General features: G+C 31.8%; 1 protein-coding gene across 1 annotated transcript in view; it reads right to left on the reverse strand.

Annotated features, from left to right (window-relative positions):
- LOC135137844 (fatty acyl-CoA reductase 1-like) overlaps positions 1–17264 on the reverse strand; it is a 36294-nt gene extending 19030 nt beyond the window's left edge. Inside the window, exons 1-2 of the mRNA XM_064067594.1 lie at positions 17155–17264; positions 16793–16992 (exon numbers count right to left, since the gene is read on the reverse strand). Of these exons, the coding sequence (XP_063923664.1) occupies positions 16793–16987 (195 nt within the window). The 5' untranslated portion in view covers positions 16988–16992; positions 17155–17264. The remainder of the gene's footprint in view (positions 1–16792; positions 16993–17154) is intronic.
- Positions 17265–19263: the final 1999 nt, after the last annotated feature.

Consider the following 19263-nt stretch of genomic DNA (forward strand, 5'->3'; position numbering starts at 1 on the left):
TACTTGACGTGCTGGCCTTATCAGAACAAATTTACTGAAATAGTCGGTGGCAACAATAGGATAGGAGTTTCCTCTACGGGAACGTGTATAAAGGCCCATTATGTCAATAGAACCGCATTGCCAAGAAAATCTGATTTTTCGCTGAGCACCCATCAAACCCAACCTAAGGTAATTTGGCATCATTTGCGACGGACACACTGGACACTTTTTTCCTGGACTCTTTTATAAAAACCAATATGACCGGAAGTAGGCATGTTATGACTACCCCCGAGAATTTGTTTTCGGCATGATGACGGTACAAGTGTCCAAGGCGATATATTGGTTTTTGGAACTTGTAAGTCTGAGGGACGATAACGATAAAGGTAGTTATTTTTGATGGCATAACTAGGAAAATTGTCAGGATCGTTTTGTACCTTCTGACGTAGCTCTACGTACCAAGGATCTAGGTCTTTTAGATCTACACCTACCCATCTAGCTAGTTTGCCGGATGGTTCCTTCATACGGTTCAACCAAAGGAGAGAGTAATGATCTGTTATAACCTTGAAACGGGTTCCCTTTATGTAAGGCTTGAATTTGTCAATGGCGAATATCACGGCAAGACACTCTCTTTCCGTTACAGTGTAGTTTCGCTCCGATCGAGACAGACTCCTGCTGGACAACGCTATCACTTTTTCGTCGCCGTCTTGCATTTGAGTGAGTACACCACCTAGACCTGTTTCGTTAGCGTCTGTCTGTATCACAAAAGGGCGAGAGAAATCTGGGGATGTAAGAATAGATGCTGAAATGAGGACACTTTTCATATTACGGAATGCTTTTTCTGCGATGTCATTCCACTGAATTGCTTGTTTCTTGCCTATACGTTTTATCAAATCGCTGAGGGGTGACATGAGAAACGAAAATAATGGAACAAAACGTCGATCCCATGAACACATACCCATGAAATTTCTGTTGTGTTTCATGGTCTAGGATAGTTGACAATTGCTTCTATTTTTTCTGGACTGGTTCTGAGTCCTTGAGCGTCTATCATAAGTCCAAGATAACTTAGGGCAAACTGGCATTTGTTTATGTTAATCGTGAGTCATGCGGAATGCAAACGATCATGAACTACTTTCAAAAGTTCAAGGTGTTCCTCAAAAGATGAAGCTGTTATTATCACGTCGCCAGGATATACAAAGACTTTCGGCTCAAGTTCTGGACCTAAAATATAATCCATTAGCCTTTGTTGGCACTGAGCAGAGTTGGAAAGTCCGAAAGGTAAAACAATAAATTGAAAGAGGCCACGTACTGAAAATGCTGTTTTTCCTTTGGATCTGGGAGTTAGGGGGATTTGCCAGAATGCGTGTTTTAGGCAATAGATGACAAATATTTGGTATTACGCAACATATTCAAAATATGGTCGATTCTAGGGAGTTGGCAGGAATCGAACTTAGTGACGGAATTTAACATACAACCATCGAAACAAAATCGGTATTCTCCGGTTGGTTTCTGGTGAGCACCAACTACTCCAAGCGATAGCATGTTATCAAGGAGGTGATTCAGATGTCTCAAGATAAACGGTGACATTTGGTATTGTCTCTGGCGGAAAGGTTTCGCGTCACCGGTACTAGTATGGTGTGATCTTGTCGGTCCTTCCAAGACATCATTCGGGCGATAATTTTTTATATTATTCAAGGACTCGGTCAACTTTTCGTCACGAGACAGATTGGATAACGATTCCAAACCAGGTCACCAACTTTTAGAACTACCGGCAGGAGAAGAGATAGTTGGTGTATCGATCTTCTGGATACGCTGATTGCTAATACATCAATAGGCTTCGGATTTTAGGTCGTTAAAAAATGAATAAAAGGAGATATTTTTAGGTCCCAAAATTGACGAATTAGGTTATAAAAATCTTAGTTTAGGTTAAAAACCTGGAGGAAAAAATATTTTCTTTTAAAACAAGTCTTCTGTATAAAACAATGCTGTTTGAATCCAAGTGCCCCACCTGGTTAATGCAGGTTCAGGTGGGAGAGGTATATTTGGTAAACTGTTTTTATAAAACTCTACTCTTATTGGTGTTTTTAAAAACATTTTCTGAACATTGCTAATTATCCCATTGACTTCTGGATAATTCAGTCTAATTGTTTCAGACACTAAATGTAATCCATGTGCCATACATGTTAAGTGTGTTATATGTTCATAAAACACCTTCAAATTAGTACTAGTTTTGATCATGTATGAAGCACCATCTGGTAAATGCCCTACATAAATCGGTACAAAATTGCGTAAAATCATTGTCGGAATGAATGTTTAATAAAGTCTGTTTGCTGGATTTATTCTCGTTCTTTTTATGTGCATCGCTACTGCAGTGTTGTTCAAAGTGTGATTTTTTTTCGCACTTAAACTAGAAAACAAAAATGTGAAGATAATTCAAGCTTCAGTATTTTAAATGTTTACTTACAACTTTTCCACACGTTTTGCAGAATAACTTATTGTCTTTGGTTGAAGAAGGAAATTGAAAATTAGTGTTTTGAAGTCGTTAGAAAAACTGCATAACATTATTTAAACAGGACTTAGAAAGTAAGGATTCAGTCACATCAGACATCAAAACAGACAACTTTTTTAGGTTACTAACTAGGTACTTATGTAATAAAGTGGTTTTGAAATGTACGTTTAAATTTCATAAAGATTAAATCCTTGCTTCCAAGTCGCAGCTGAGTTTAAAAATTGTTACCTAAAAGACAAAGATCCCTGTCAAATACTTCTTTCTTCATTACAAAAATTATTCTAGAACATAATATGTAACGTTGCCCTGATTGACTTTAAAAGCTTCAATAATAAAAAGAACCTTGCATGTTGAAAGTTTCCATACACCATTTGTGCAAGTAACAAAAAAATTTTATAGAAATTTAAACACTAGTACAGTTAAGTTTACACTATTAGATTCAGCATTGTTTGATTAATTACAGTTCAAAAAATAAGACAACAACCAAAAAACCTAATTTTATGATTATGAAAATTCTAGAAATAATTCGATTTACCATGAAATTTTAATATATAAATATCAAATTTTAAAATGAATAGAAGCGGAATAACAAAAGCTTTATGATAATTTGTGTAAGATTCATGTATCAAGTCAAAGCGAAACAGATTCTGGGTATGATGGCTTTGGCAAATCTCGTAACTTCAGAGCATTATTTTACAACAGCTAAGGTGTTTACATTGACGGATTTGGTACCCTGAAAACGAATTGTGTTATGTTGAACTTAAATTTTAAAATTTTGATTTGATCACATCAAGTATCAGAACAAGCAATTTTTTATTCTACGAATTAATTACTTATGTAAAGTGCGTAGCTATCAGGTTTATATCTGCACTTGTAAAGGTCAAATTTCTGTCAAAAAAACTAGAATACTGTTTTTTACACAAGCAAAAAGTAAGCTGAATAGGAATGTTTAACGAACTTAATAAATATTCATCTTCTTTGTCTCAAAAAGTCGTAAGATCACTTTTTGTTACTTGTTTTCTTTTTAGGATGTTAATTTATTGTTGTTAAAAAAAGACTTAAGGTGTCCAATTTTTACTCCCGAAGCGTCGGTTAAGGAAGTATTGTAATAGGGTCATCCGACGAATGGCTGCCTTCTTGTTTTCTTACATTTCATGACTTCTGCAGTAAGAACAGGGATTCTATACTATAATTTAAGAGTTTGAAACTGGTTTTGGTCAAAAAACTGAGTTTTTGTTATAATTGATGAGACAGAATGTGTTGCTACGACCACAATGTTGTAACATGAGAACATGCTGTTGCGGAAGACGATTTAAAACATACCTTTTTTTGAAAAATAAAATTGTCAAGATGTTAACTAGCGCACTTTTACATTTAACATTTGAATATTAAATCATCAAGTTTTATGCCCAAACAATGATGTAATCTTTACTTCTCGAACGTAAGGAAGTGTAGTAATTAAATCCACCGGACAAATTGCTAATTTCATATTTTCTCGACATTTCATGACCTTTAGAGTACGAAATTCACCTGTCTGTGTCAATTTTTATTAGACAAATAATTTCCGAAACTACTGGATCGATTGTTATCAAATTTTATAATTTGTATGTAAGTATATTACGAAAATCATGTAGATGCTAAAACGCTAACCAAACTTTGGCTAATCGTCTGTATACTCCTGTCCTTGTAGTTGATGAAACTCCATTTAGTTGTTATCCAAGGCATTAAAATCTTCACAAAAAAATTCAGACTTTATAAAAACTAATATATGATAAATACAACATACGATATGTATTGAAAGTATCAATAATTATTTATTCTGGAAACTTACCAGACACTTTCAATGCTATATTAAAAATAATTCGTAGTGCCTGGCATTGTTCGGTACATCATTAACATTTCGAGTGTTTTTCCTCTGTCTCGGCACAAAAACTGCACTTTTTTTATGATCAAAAAACACTGCTGAGTCATTTCATTGGAATACTAGTTGGTTAGCTGATTCTGCTAAAATTTTAAATTAATTTATGACCCGGCTAAGTTGTCTGTACATATTTTGCACACGGTAATATTAAGGACAGTAAAAATACGTCTGGATGCTTAACTAGAGGACTTTTGTATTTAATATGTCACTTTGTAAAGAAAACGGCTGCGTCCATTAATAATAATAATAATAATAATAATGCATTTATTTCCAACGGGTTAGACAACCACCCAATTACAGGAAAAATAATATAACAGAAAGATTAATTCAAAATTAAAAAAAAAAAAAAGGAAAAAAAGAAATACGGTGACGTGCTCCTATTCTAAATTAATAATAAGTACAATAAAAATAGATAAACATAATAAAAAATAATAAACTTATGTTTCTAAAATGTGTATGGTGACGTCAATTAACTGTTTCAAAGAATCGTAATTAATGTCACAATGATATCTAATCAGGTTAAAGTGATTACACATTAAACTAACTGGCGCTTTTAGTAATACATTAGTTCTATATTTAGGACAATAAAATGTAGGGCTGTTTCGAGAATTTATTCTGGGTACTAAAAATGGGATTCTATTAAGTATATAAGAGCATTCAATTTTGTTATTGAGAATATTATATAGAAATTTTACAGTTTGAATTGAACGACGTGTGCTTAAAGAATTACAATTGAATCGTTTTAACAACACAGCATGATCCGACCCCTGAGGAGGATATATGCCGTCACACAAATAAGCAAGAAATTTCAAAAACTTTCTTTGTATCTTTTCTATATGCGAAATATGTATATGATAGATAGGGTACCAAATAATTGCGGCATATTCTAATCTAGATCTTACTAGAGAAAAATATAAAGTAAGCAATGCCTGTACATTATTGAATGCCTTGCAATTACGGTATATGAAACCAAATGATCGATAAGCTTTTGTCACGCAGTCATTGATATGATCTATAAAATACAATTTGCTGTCAAAAAGGACACCCAGATCGCGATGGGTGTCGGCTCTTGTTAAATTTTCACTTCTTATGTTATAATTGAAAGTTATATTGGTTAGTTTTCGTGAATAAGTCATTGTGTAACATTTTAGCGTATTTAGGCTCAGACGATTAACTTCACTCCAGTTCGTTACAGAAAGCAAATCCTTATGAAGACGTTTACAATCACCCGTACAGTTGACTTCAGAAAATAATTTTAAGTCGTCAGCAAATAGTAATGATTCACAAGACACAACATTACACACATCATTGACGAATAATAAAAACAACAGAGGCCCCAGGTTGGAACCCTGTGGAACTCCCGATGTTGGAAAAAAGGATGTAGAGCAGAAGTTATGATATTTCACGAATAATTCTCTGTTTAGTAAATACGATTCAAGGAGAAGTAACAATGATAACGAAAAACCAAACGCCTGTAATTTTTTTATTAAGAGATAGTGATCTATTTGATCGAAGGCTTTTCTAAAATCTGTATAGATAACATCTACTTGGTTTTTGCGATCAATTGCTTCCGATACGTATTGATTAAAACAAGCTAAGTTGGTAACAGTCGATTTGTTCTCCATGAAACCATGTTGAGATGGCGTAATAAAACAACGAATATTTGAATAGATCTGTTTGTATATAATAGATTCCAATACCTTGGCAAAATTACATAGGAGACAAATTGGCCTATAATTCTCGACTAACGAAGGATCTCCAGTTTTGAATATTGGAGTGACAGCAGCTCTTTTCCAAAGTTCAGGAAATACCGATGTTTTGATTATTAAATTGAATAAGATATAGAGAGGTTTAACGAAGATGTAAGCGCAATCTTTTAGTAAAAAACTTGGAATATGATCAACCCCAGCAGTTAAGGAATTTTTACAATTTTTTAGGGCCTGCAGTATTTCATCCTCAGAAATGTGACAAATCGAAACTAAAAGATTGGGAATGTCTTGGGTACATTGCGGCAATGAGATATTAGGATCAGAGGGTATATAAACACTGTTGAAAAAGGAACTGAAAGCATTCACTATCTCGTTTGGACTTGACAAATCCTGTCCGTTAAAATTCATAATGTTTGGGATTCGAGAACCCCCTCGTTTATTTTGAATGAATGCCCAAAACTTCTTTGGATCTTGAGTAATTGAACTTTGAATATCCTGTAAATATTGTGTATAACTTTGTGAGATGAGAGATTTGGTTATTAACCGAAAGTGCTTGAATTTATCATAGTCAGATTGTCTTCTGAATTTTTTGAATTTCTTATGAAAATATGCTTTCTGACGTAAACACTCGATAATCTTACAATCAAACCACGGAGGAAAGATTTGGTGCTTTTTGTTATATTTAAATTTAGGTACTGAAATTTCGAAAAGCTTGTTTAAAGTTTCGTAAAACATCGAGCAAGCTGTATTAACATCTAACGAATTATTATCCAAAAACGACCAGTCGACCAATGAAAGTGCGTTATAGAGTGCCGGGAAGTTGGCTTTTTTGAAATTGAACTGCATAGTCTGCGTGTTAACACTGAAATTATTTGGCTGTGTACTTTCAATATTTATCCGGATTTCCAATGGTGGATGATATTTGTCAATTTCAGCTAGGGGATGTTCTGATAAATCAACAGAAGATACAGTATTTGAAAATACCAGGTCAAGCGTGCGATTTGTCACATTGAGTATGTTATTGTGTTGGCAGAAATTATGGAAACTACTGAAATTATTCAACAGTTCCGTATATTTGTTATTCTGATTGTCAAGAAAATGTGGAACATTAAAATCTCCTAAAACAATTACTTTGTTATTATTGACTTCATCAATGTTGCTAAAAAGATCAATAAAAGTTTCATAATCATCAAAAGAGGTAGATGGTGGTATATACAACACAAATACACAGAAACCATTATTAAAATTGTTACAAGTAGATATCATTATACCAACAACATCTATTGAAGGCAGAGCGTTAGTGATGAAACTTAAATTAATTTGTTTACTAAAATAATTGTCATGAATAGCTATAAGGACGCCTCCTCCTCTAGAGACGTTGATGGCGTTAAGGTCTCTGTCTTTTCTGTATATTAAGTAATTTTTTGGAAACAATTCGCTATTAGAAATGCTATCACAATAAAAATTAATAAACAAGATACGTTTTTCGAACGAAACTAATAGCTTAGCAGAAGGTATCACACCTTGAGGACGTTTTTCAGTATCAATGAGAGTTCAATTCTATTCAAAATAAAAATGTAGGGTTTTGTTAAAGATTTCTTTTTAATATTTCGAAAATAAAAAAAACACCGGTTTTTACTTCCCGAGCGTAAGCAAAGGAAGTATTGTAATCGAGTCCGTCGACCGACTTTCTTCTTTTAGGTTTTCTCGATCTTTCATGACCCCTAGAGAACGAAGAAACAGGTCTTCCGTTTCCGTCTGTCCGTCTGTCTGCCGTCCCGGATTTTTATTAGACAGGTAATCCCCGAAAGTATTGAGCCGATTGTTGTGAAATTTTGTACTAATATTAGATATATCATGTAGATGGTAAAACGCTAACCAAAATTTGTCTAATCATCCCCACCACTAATGTGATGACGTCATTTCAAAATTGTACATAGTAAATGGGTTTTAAATTGTATAAAATAACATAGTCCTACACATGTAGTTTATGACTCCGAATTGAGTTTTTACCCGAAACGTCCAGATTTTTGAAAAAAAAAATCAAAATTATGAAACAACATTTTGCCATTTAATTTTGAATCTGCAAAACCGAATGCTTTGAAATCTTGCAGATGGTTTACAGTTATGATAAGCACGATAAATTTTTAATCAAAATATATTTACTTATCCCCTCCAAAAAATTGATGACAGCTCAAAATTTTGCTGAATAAATTCTATCTTAAATGTGCAAAATATGATAAGTATGTAGTTGTGATTTATCATTCCATTCATATTTTTTCGATTTGCATGTACCGGGTGACTCAAAAAAATTAATGATTTTGTGAATTTATTTTATTGCTTTAATCAAGAATTGCAAACTGAATACTTTGAAATCTTGCAGACGTTTTAAGGTCATTGTAAGCATGGTAAATTGTTAATCAAAATAAATCTGTTTATTTCCCCCAAAAAATTGATGCCGTTATCTCCAAATTATGTCGAATAAATTCTACCCAAAATGTGCAAAATATGATGAGTTTTTGCTTGTAATTCATCATAGCATTCATATTTTTTATTGATCAAATTAAGAACGAGTGACCCCATTTTCCCGGAAATGTGAAAATACAAACATCTTTATTTAATACGAATTATAATAATGATATTCAGAACATTTTGTCGATTGTAGCTTACTAGTTAATTGTTTTGATCCTCTGTTTTGAGGGGACGAACTCATGCAAATCAAACTAGTTTCTACGTGACATTCTTCCGGTGTATAAACATAAATATTTGTTTTTCTTATCGAGGATAACCTAAGGACGTACAGTAATGTAATCCATCGGGCCATTTGTTATTTTCAAATTTTCTGGATATTTCCTAACACCTAGACAAGATCGTAGCTAGGGGAGGCTAGGGGATGCTCCCCTAGATATAGACAAGTTATAATTAACCAAATGTGAATTACAGCATCCAAAAAAACGAAAAAATGTAGTGTTTTATTCCATAAACGGAAGTCAGAACAATAAAAAAGTCTGGACCATCGGCATTCTCATCCAGTTATTCCACTTCGTACAAAAAATGTTTTAGTTTAGTTTATGTTTCACCGTCACGTCTACATATTGATAAGTGTTATGCCTATTTGTTTTAAATTACAAGTACTATACATGGTGTTCCTTTTATCTGTTCACGCCTGACAATTTTGGCATAGGCAACATATTATACCCCCCAGAGACGACTTCGTCCAATTTTCTCATCACCTAACAGGGTTGCAGAACAAATTAGACATGAATTCCAAATGTTAATTCCTTAATTAGCACAAGAAAAAAGGTTTTCTTAAAGTTTTCTTTGGGAATTGAAATATATGGGGAAAAATTACATGAGACAGCTTTAGCTCTGGAAACTGTGGTCATTAGATAACAAGCTTGGCTAAAAGCGGCAATCCTTATGCCGAAGATTTTCAAGCAATTAAGGAATTGATAATAATTTTTCTATGAATGTTAAGTGTTTTGTTTGTTAAACTTGTTTGCAGACGATGTGTCTGTATTTTCTGATGTTGAAGAATCAGTTATTATACATTGGCACTCAATTCACTGTTACCAGAAAAAAAAAAAATGTAAAAAGATTGAAAGATTCAACAGTATGGAGTAGTGTTACGAGCTACAATTAATGTCAACAATGATGGAAATTAAAAACTATTCGTGTTTGACATCATTTTTATTAAAAGTATGAGGATTTGTTGTAAATCAGGTATACCTGGAATACATTTCCTACAACTCAGCATGTCAACATTAAAAAAAAATGCATGGTTATCTAAAATACATGCATATTTTATTAAACTGCGTCCGTTTACTTATCGATTTTTCATAATTTATACGAATAATTTGCCGTTATTAAAAAAACTGGTCTAAAACAAAACTTAGAAAATAAGGATTTGATCACGTCTGACATCAAAACAGATTACTTTTTTACTTTACCAATTAGGTACTTATGTAATAAAGTAATTATAAAAGGCATATTTAAATTTCAGGAAGGTTAAATCTTTATCAAATAAACGAGAATAATGCTTTTAAACAGTAAGTAGAACGACAGCAGTGACGAATAATCTGAATTTGGGAGTTCCATGAACTTGATAAATATTCATCAGTTACCAGCATCACCTTCGACTCGAAAAGTCATAAAATTGTTTGTTGTTTCAAGTTGTTTGAAAATTAATTTATTTTTATTCAAACAATTCTTACGAGGTTTTATTTTTAATATATACATGTACGGCTCAAGCTCTTCTTACATAAACTAAATCACTGATATTTTTAGAACCGTGAAGAGGAGATTATTTCTTGAAATTAGTAAATTTTCTTGAAAATCCAAAAGTGACCAATGAAGAAATTTCACTATTTTATGGTCCACTCTGTTACCTGACAAATTCTTTCTAGGTACCTGGATAGCTTTGGCTAATTTTGTGGCCTCAGAGCATTATTTATGCAATAGCTAGGGTGTTTAAATTGAACCATTTGGTACACTTAAAATGAATTGTATTATTTGAACTTAAATAAAAAAAAATGCTTTAATCACTTCAAATATCAAAAAAAACAATTTTTTGCTCTACTAATTAATTATTTATGTAAAGTACCTATCAAATTTATGTATGAGCGTGTAAAGGTTAAATTTAAATAAAAATAACATACTTCCGCACTTGTGGTTTATGAATCCGTATTGAGTTTTTGCCCTAGAAATTGCTTTTACAAAGTCAACAGTCAGTTAGCAAATAATGGTCGCACAAATCTGGACGAAATTCGCATGTAACCACAAAACTTTTGAACTGAAACGAAGTAGATATTTGCGTTCTTGCGTTACTGAGCTTAAAGTTTGTCAAACGATCTTTGATACTTGTACCAAAATCATCAAATAAAAAATAAAACACTCGCTATATCGTGTTTAGATTGGAAGAAGTTTCATAACATTTAAAATTATCAATAAAAATTATAAATTTACGGTTGGTTAGGTACACAACGTTTTAGTAACATTTAATTTTGCGTGTCACAGCTGCAATTAGTGACGCGTAAATTTACAAAAGGATTTCTAAAGGTTTCGTTTAACGAGATGATTGATTAATTTTCAGATATTTAAGCAATAACGAGAGTAAATATAGTTAAATAGAAATTTCACAAGTAAGTGTATAGAATATAAATAGAGTTTCTCAAACATTTTACCTGAATTTTCACAACGTTACACAATACACTGCAAACTGCCTTAAATATGGCACAATAAATTAAAGCAGAAATTGTTACAAGTGAAATAGGAGAAAATTGGGAAATGTTGGTTATAATGATCCGCTGGAATACATTTCATGTTTGCAAAATTAAAAAATGTGTGAATTTTTTCTACTATCTATTTATTTTAATCTTCTATTCATATCGATTATTAATCAACAAATTTCAAAACTGGAAAACCGAGATCATCTAAAAGCCAGGCATGTTTAGTATTAACTGTGGGATTAAAATTATTCTATTTATTTTTAATAAAAATTCTTTAATTGCTTTTTTAGAATCTAGATACGTAGGTAATAGTTATTTACATTACAAGTGATGGACAACATTTCATCTGCGACCGCTTAGATAAGACAAAAAACTAATAATGTTTTTATGTATATGTTAGTTACTTAGCTCATTTTGTATACCTTTACATTCTACGTACCAAGTAGAAGCAATGCGTACCGACACCTTCACATTGAGTAAATAACCTAAGCTTCATAATTATGATTTGAAAGTACTATTTGTACAAGTGTTTGTTTATTTAATTTTTTTTAAATAATCGAAAAACTGTAGTACACTTAACGACAATCTTCAAAATGTTACTACTTGCTGTTCAACGTTTTTTTGGTTCTAACCAAATTATTAACGAGCATCCTGAGACTCCGAGGAGAATGTACCTATCCATTTTGACGTTTTTGAAAGAATCAAAGTTTTGTAAATTGTAGTGCTAGACTTAAGGGAAAAATAAAAACATATCTACCATTTGCGAAAATATAGCAGTTCTAAAATACAGAAAAAATATGAAAGTCAAAACTATGCCAACACCAGTACAGCTTTCAAAAAGTTGAAAAAATGTTACCCCAAATAATAGAACATCATAGGAGTCTAAGTGATAAATAAATACTGGTGAACATAGAAATAGGTATTTGCAAAATATTATCTTTAATAGTGTTATAAAATATTAATAATAGTTTCAATAGAGCATATTTTTTTAAATTAGTGCTCCTTTTATGCTTGTGTTATTTTTGGAATTGTGTTAGTTATTCCATGAAGAGTTAATTTAGGATCAATGTCTGAACAAACTGCATGTGTAGAAAGTTATTAATTATAATAGTAGTGACTAATGATGAATGATTCCTAGCGAGGTCAATATAATGAAGAAAATTATAGAAGTATATAAATAGATATGCATATTTGTTGCTAATCTAGATAAGTAGTTGAAATAGAAAATATGAAAGAACCTTATCAAAGACTATATAATTAGTTTACACATTTTGCTATTTTTTTTTAAATTCGGTTTAACTTTTAAACATATTCTATAAGTACTGCCAAAAAATGTATGCTGATAAGATGCTCTGCTATAAAAGCGTATATCCACAAACAATATGTAAGCAGCAGTTCTAATCAAAACAATAATTAATGTAGATAAGAGATAAAAAACATCTTTTGGTTTTCATCAGCAGTTGCATATTAAGCCATTTTGTGATTGAATTTTAAATTGATGTTCTGACGTATAGTTTTACACGTAATATGGAGAGCCAAATTGGAAATATTTAATGCAATAAAAAATAATTCAATACTTGTATTTTTTTGCACACAGACCGCGAATTATTTTATTTTATTTGAAAAACTAAAACTTTTTTTGATTCGTTATTAGACTATTACGTTCTTATTTAGGTCAGCAAGAGTTCACCATTAGATATCGTAATTATACTTCTAAATCATTTGCCCCATCATCAGGTGTACCTCAGGATTCAAATTTATGCCCACTATTGTTTCTTCTTTTCATTAACGATTTAGCAGATGTGGTATATAAGGAACTAATGTTCGCATATTTCTATATTTTTTTCGTACTTGGTGTATCCTGAATCGTTTAATACTCAATGTTTCAAAACGTAAGGTGGTATCTTATTCGTGAAAGAATTCTGTTATCAAAGGATCAGTTATCGAAATCAAGTATGTCGGAATAGTTATTGACAGCAAATTTGCACTTGGAATCATACCACATATTTTACGTAAAATTTGGTAAAATCTTGGATTACATAATAAATTAAATAATTTGATTAGTCTCAAAAATAGATACTTCATTACTTACGTTACGTAAAAACATTTTAGAAAACAAATCCTTGTAATCCTTGTAAGCATGTAAACATGGTTAATCAAAATAAATCTGTTTATGCCTACCCAAAATTGCAAAGTATTATGAGTTTTTGCGTGTGATTCATCATTAATATTTTTTATTGATGAAATTAAGAACAAGTCACCACATTTTCTTAAAAATGTGAAAATACAAAGGTCTTTATTTAATAAGTATTATAATGTGATGATATTTAGAACATTTTGTTGATTGCAGCTTACTGCTTAATAGTTTTGATCCTCTGTTATGAGGGGACGAACTCATTCAAATCAAACTAATTTCTACGTGACATTCTCCCGATGTATAACCATAAACACTTTCAAGTTGTTTTTCTTATCGAAGATAACCTAAGGACGTACAGTACTGGAGTCCATCGGGCAGTTTGGTACTTTCATATTTTCTCGATATTTATCTCATAACCCCTAGACAAGTCTGTATATAAGGGGAGGCTAGGAGATGCTTATTCAATAAGCGGAAGTCAGAGCAATAAAAAAGTCTGGTCCGTCGGCACTGTGAACCGGTTATTGCAATTCGTAGAAAACATTTAGTTTAGTTTCTGTTTCACTCTAACGTTTACAGGTTGATAAGTGTTATCGCTATTTGTCTTAAATTACGAGTACCGAATCTACAGTTGCACCGGCAGACGTGATTAAATTGTGTCCTTATTTAATTCGTTATAAATCACTAGCAAAGAATAACAATAAAACAATACTTTTATAGTTAGTATTATAATGCTTCTATCCAAACTGATATATGCGTCTTTGCCAAAATGTGGATGACATCAACACAAAGTTTTGTAGTAGACATAGATATTGTTATTTTAGCCTATAATGGTTGCCATAAAAAACAAAAGAATTCGCAAAAAATACACAGAATATTCCTCGGATTTATAAACTACAAGTACAGGAGTATGTTACTTTGATCAGACAAATTTTGGTTAGCGCTTTACCACTTACACGATTTTTAACAAACACAAAATCTGACGACTGAGAGACGTATTCCAGGGGTCATGAAACGTGGAAAAACAATTTCCTATCCATTTCACTGGAACGCGTTTTGTTTTTATACACTGTATTTCATGCGGATGTTGGTGGAAACATGATATACATTAGTGTAGGTGTCAAGTCAACAACCTACATGGGTTTGTAAGTACTCATCTTCCATTTGTACTCCAACAACTATTTTATATTTTTATCACACTTCCTGCATGTGTTAGTAGTCACTGATTCCTTGATTAGACAATTAGACAGGTATCCAAACTTTCTAGTTTTTTTCACCAAAGAGGTAATATGGAAGCACTCCAAAAATATTCCGTGCTAAAAGCATCACTTAGACTTTAAACAAGTAATTCTTGATTTTATATACTTTGGTTACCTAACCTTTTATTGCATAAATAAAACTGCAGTAATTAATCTGCAATTACTGGGTTAAGTACTTATATGCAATACGTGGAACAATTTCCAGTAAGTAGGTAGACACCATTTACATTTTATGATATATTTGTTATGTTTTAGATATTTATTGTACATTTAACCACTAAAAGACACTCTTTACACTTTGTGCTTGACATCCTACGTACTAAAAATAAATACCTATTTCACTTTTCAATTTTATTATAACGTTAATTCTTCAAACCTCTTAACTGCTACATGAATCGAACTTAAATTTAAATGCGCTTATTACTATTATTAGCGAAGCATTGCATTCTTTATCTGCATGGTTTACGATTAAATACAAAATACATTTATCAGATTAATTTGTTGTACTTGTAGATAACACTGGTAAATGCATACATCAAGCGATTTTAGCAATTTCTTGATATCTTTTTAGATTATTTCCGTTGAAATTTTACAAATTGTGAACCAGATTTATCAAAACTTTTACAGTTAAGACAAAAGTACAGAAAAAATTCATTTTCGAATTTTACTTTCCGATTGTAAGCTAAGGAAGTATGTAATCGTGTCCATCGGACGAATAACCACTTTTATATTTTCTTCACGTTTCATAACCCCTAGAATACGAAAAAAGTAGTCTGCCGTTTTCGTCTGTCTGGTGTCTGTATCCATTTTTATAGCCACGTAATATCCGAAACTGTTGGACCGATTGGTGACAAAATTTGATGTAGATGGTTAAACGCCAACCAAAATTTTGCTAATCATACCCAGCAACAATCTGATGACCTCATTTCAAAGAATTATATGTTTATCGGATTTAAGTCTTATGGTGTACGAATTCGCTTTGAGTTTTCCTAACCGTCCAAATTTTTGCAAAAACATTATGCGGTATAAAAACAGTTTACCATTCCTAACTGTCTTTCTTCAAGAAGGTGAACCCTCCTTTTTTTCTATTAAACTGTGACTAGTGCTATTGTTTTTACTCCATGGAGGTCATCACGAAAAAGTAAAATTCCACAAAATAAAATTTTATAATTTTAAGTTCCGTCGAAATAACTTTTTTGAACGGAAATAATATTTTAAATGTGCATATCTAACTGGTTACAAAAATTTACATAAGAATTTTTATTATCCGTCATTAGAGTAAATTAGTTTATCGAAATAAACATGACTTTATTTATACAAACTACAATATTTAACACCTACTTACTGCACACGATAGAAAAAATCAGCACGTTTGTTATTATCACATGATTCATTATTGTCCAACAACTTGATCAGCTGTTTACCTTTAAATAATGTTCTTCAATTTATCTTACTTGACAAAAGTTCATAAGGCAAGTGCATGAAACTTGTTTCGACGATGTAATTTATTATTGAAGTTAAACCTTGATTCGACTGAAGAGTACGATAATAATAAATGGTTAAACTGGTAGTCATTGGATTAGTTTTGTTTGCGCTTTCATAGTAAACTTTTAATTTTGTTCTTGATCCACTTTGTTGTGTATGATGCGAAGCACACTCTTAACAAGTATGGTCATAAAATCATGTAATAAGTGCATTCATTACTGCGTTTCACTTGTTAAATTGAAAAATCGAACTTTCATCTTAAAATTAAATTTCTTTCATGGACGGAAGAAGTGGAATAATTTTAGTTAAAGTGTTACTGACCAAGAAGAATTTAGTGATACTTTTTGTGTGTGTGGAAAATCTAGTACACCTTATATTGCTTGCACACCTTAAGCGACTTTTAATTGTGCAATTACGGTCAGTTTTGCATCGATTTACCAACAAGATCGAGAATGCATTCATTGTGGGAAAATTCCGCACATTGTGCGTTTATTAAAGCCATTCAATAAGTAAAAGTAAGCAGTACTTAATAATTAAGTTGTATTACTACTTAAGCCTGTTCTACACTCACCATATTGCTAAAAATATCACTCAGCCTCTCCTGTGGCATTTTTCCCTTCTTCGCTCTAACCAACAAATAGATTTTCTTCACGTCGCAGCATCTCAGCAGTTTCTCGATCAAGAGTTTTCCCAAGAATCCTGTACCACCAGTGATAAAAACGGTCCGATTGCGGAAAACTTCAGCAATGCGGTCTTTTTCAGTCATCTTGTCTTAAAGTAATAAAAAAAAAAAATAAACTTCACAATTTAGAAAAAATGCACTGTTAGTAGTTTTTTCTTATGATAATAAAGATGAAAATCGATGCAAAATTAAAAAATATTAATATTAGTGATGGTAACAATGCAGAACTTTTAATTACAAAAATGACTTACTTTATTGATTTATTATTAAAAATTATTGTTGGTCCTTTTGCTTCGACAGTGCAACTGCAAGACACTTTCACAATGCACTAAACATTTGAGCGGTGCGCGTCCGGTTTATATGACGCTGCGAAGTCGAGACCAGCGCCGGTAATCCAGTTGCCGCAACGTGACATTGACATTCGTTTTTTCTCTCTTCATTTTCTTCATTAACTGAAAAAATTAACGTACTAGAGAATTGTTGCAGTAGTGAACACAATAAATCATTAATAACAAGTCAACAATAATTACTTCGAACGTAGAATGAATTTACGTCAGCGTTTCTTATACTTAAGTCAAAATTTTATCAATCAAGCCAAATACTCATAAAAATTAATTTTTAAAATTGCGGAGCAATTACTTCTAATTACTATAAGCCTAATGCAGATTTAATGATGCACATCGTCGTTGCAGTGAAAACGCATTAATAAGTGCATTTAATGATGCGTATGACGACTAAAGTCTAGCCAAAATCGTCGTTTCTTAAAAAATGCTGCGCAATTATGCATCTGATTATAAAAAAACAAGCCAAACTGCTTTGTTTCTTAAAAAAAAATTGGTAGGTTGAAGCAGCAACCGTTTTTGTGAATCTGCACAAATCTTTTGTTCAAGGTTCCCGGACTGAACTTATCGGTAAACATTTTGGAAAAAAAATGCATAGCAAAAATAAATTTTGTGCATTCATTTTTAGTCAAAGTTGTCTAGAATTTCGCAACAGAAACTCTCAAAAAGTTTATAATTTTTTATTCCGTCTCATAAAAAGCGTTAATTTCAAATTAGTTAAAAATTCATTTAGTTGGACACTTTATGTAACTGCTTTGAGTCACTGGCCTTAAGTTTTAATGCAAAATTTAATAGATTGCAAAGACCTCCGATGCATAATCTGCCTTGAAATAAACAAATGAATCTGATTTAAGTAATTAGCGGACCAAGTCGCCCCTAAGCTCGCGTCCTCGTTGCATCGAGTGAGGGTCAAGTAAGGTGGGCTTTGGAAATTTGGCAGTTCACTTTGAAAACGGATTTAAAAATGTGGTTATGAATTCAATGATTCAGAATATCTTCGCTATTATTGAACTTTATCCTTTGCTAATTTATATAATGTTTTACTACTCGGTTTAAGATCGTAGGTACGATTTATTACTAATATATGTACGTCGCGACAACATATCGAAAGCTTTTTCAACATGAATAAATAAAATAAATAATTAGAATTTTTAAAGTTGGTGATTTGAAAATTTGCTTCTTTCAATTTTACTTACTAAATTACTATAAATTTGGAACCTTAAACATATCCATTATTTGATTGCGTGATGTTTGTATTAACTTCCAATTATGTTCTTTTTTGGTATGTTCGTTTGAAGTTTTGCTGCAAGAGTCATAAATGGGCTAAAATAGGTTTTAAAAAACTTCAAATTAGGTTCTAAAAATGTTGAAATAGGTTCAAAGAGGTCGATACCAGTCTGAAATCTTCAAAATTTCGAAGCAACTAAAACAATGTTTTTTTTTAGTTTTTATATTGTTTAACAGCTATGCACAATATTAATTAACACAATACATATATTTAATTATTTAAAGATTTGCATATAATACTATAATAAAATAAATTATTTATTTATTTATAGTGTGTTGTTTAAACAACAACAATTGATGAAAATCGTAATTACATGCTTACCACTTTGCCGTATAAGATCTTATTTAAGAATATTTCGCAAGTGAACATCGAACTTACACCACGACACAATTTTAACTGAACGTTAGAAATTTGGCAAGTGGTATTAGCGGAAATGCATTTACAAAAAGAACTAATACAAATGTGTTACAAACTTGTTTGTAAGATAAAATATTGCATTCGAAAGGAAAGACGCAAGACGTCTTTCAAAAAGTTGTCGCACTTTTTTAGGTCGCATACTCTCATTTTAAGCAATTAGGCAATTATAAAGTAGGCTCAAATAATGTTATTTTTGTACAGTCGTGGAAATACCCCTAGTCAAAAATATTTAGAATGTGATATTTTTTAGTAATTTTTCGCAGGTGATTTCTTATGTTACGAATATGTTGCTATGGATAAATCTAAATTTCAAA

The sequence above is a fragment of the Zophobas morio genome, unplaced genomic scaffold (assembly GCF_036711695.1).
Source record: "Zophobas morio isolate AGI-343-1 ecotype UQ-CSIRO unplaced genomic scaffold, CSIRO_AGI_Zmor_V1 ptg000030l, whole genome shotgun sequence".
In the NCBI taxonomy this organism is placed as follows: Eukaryota; Metazoa; Arthropoda; class Insecta; order Coleoptera; family Tenebrionidae; genus Zophobas; species Zophobas morio.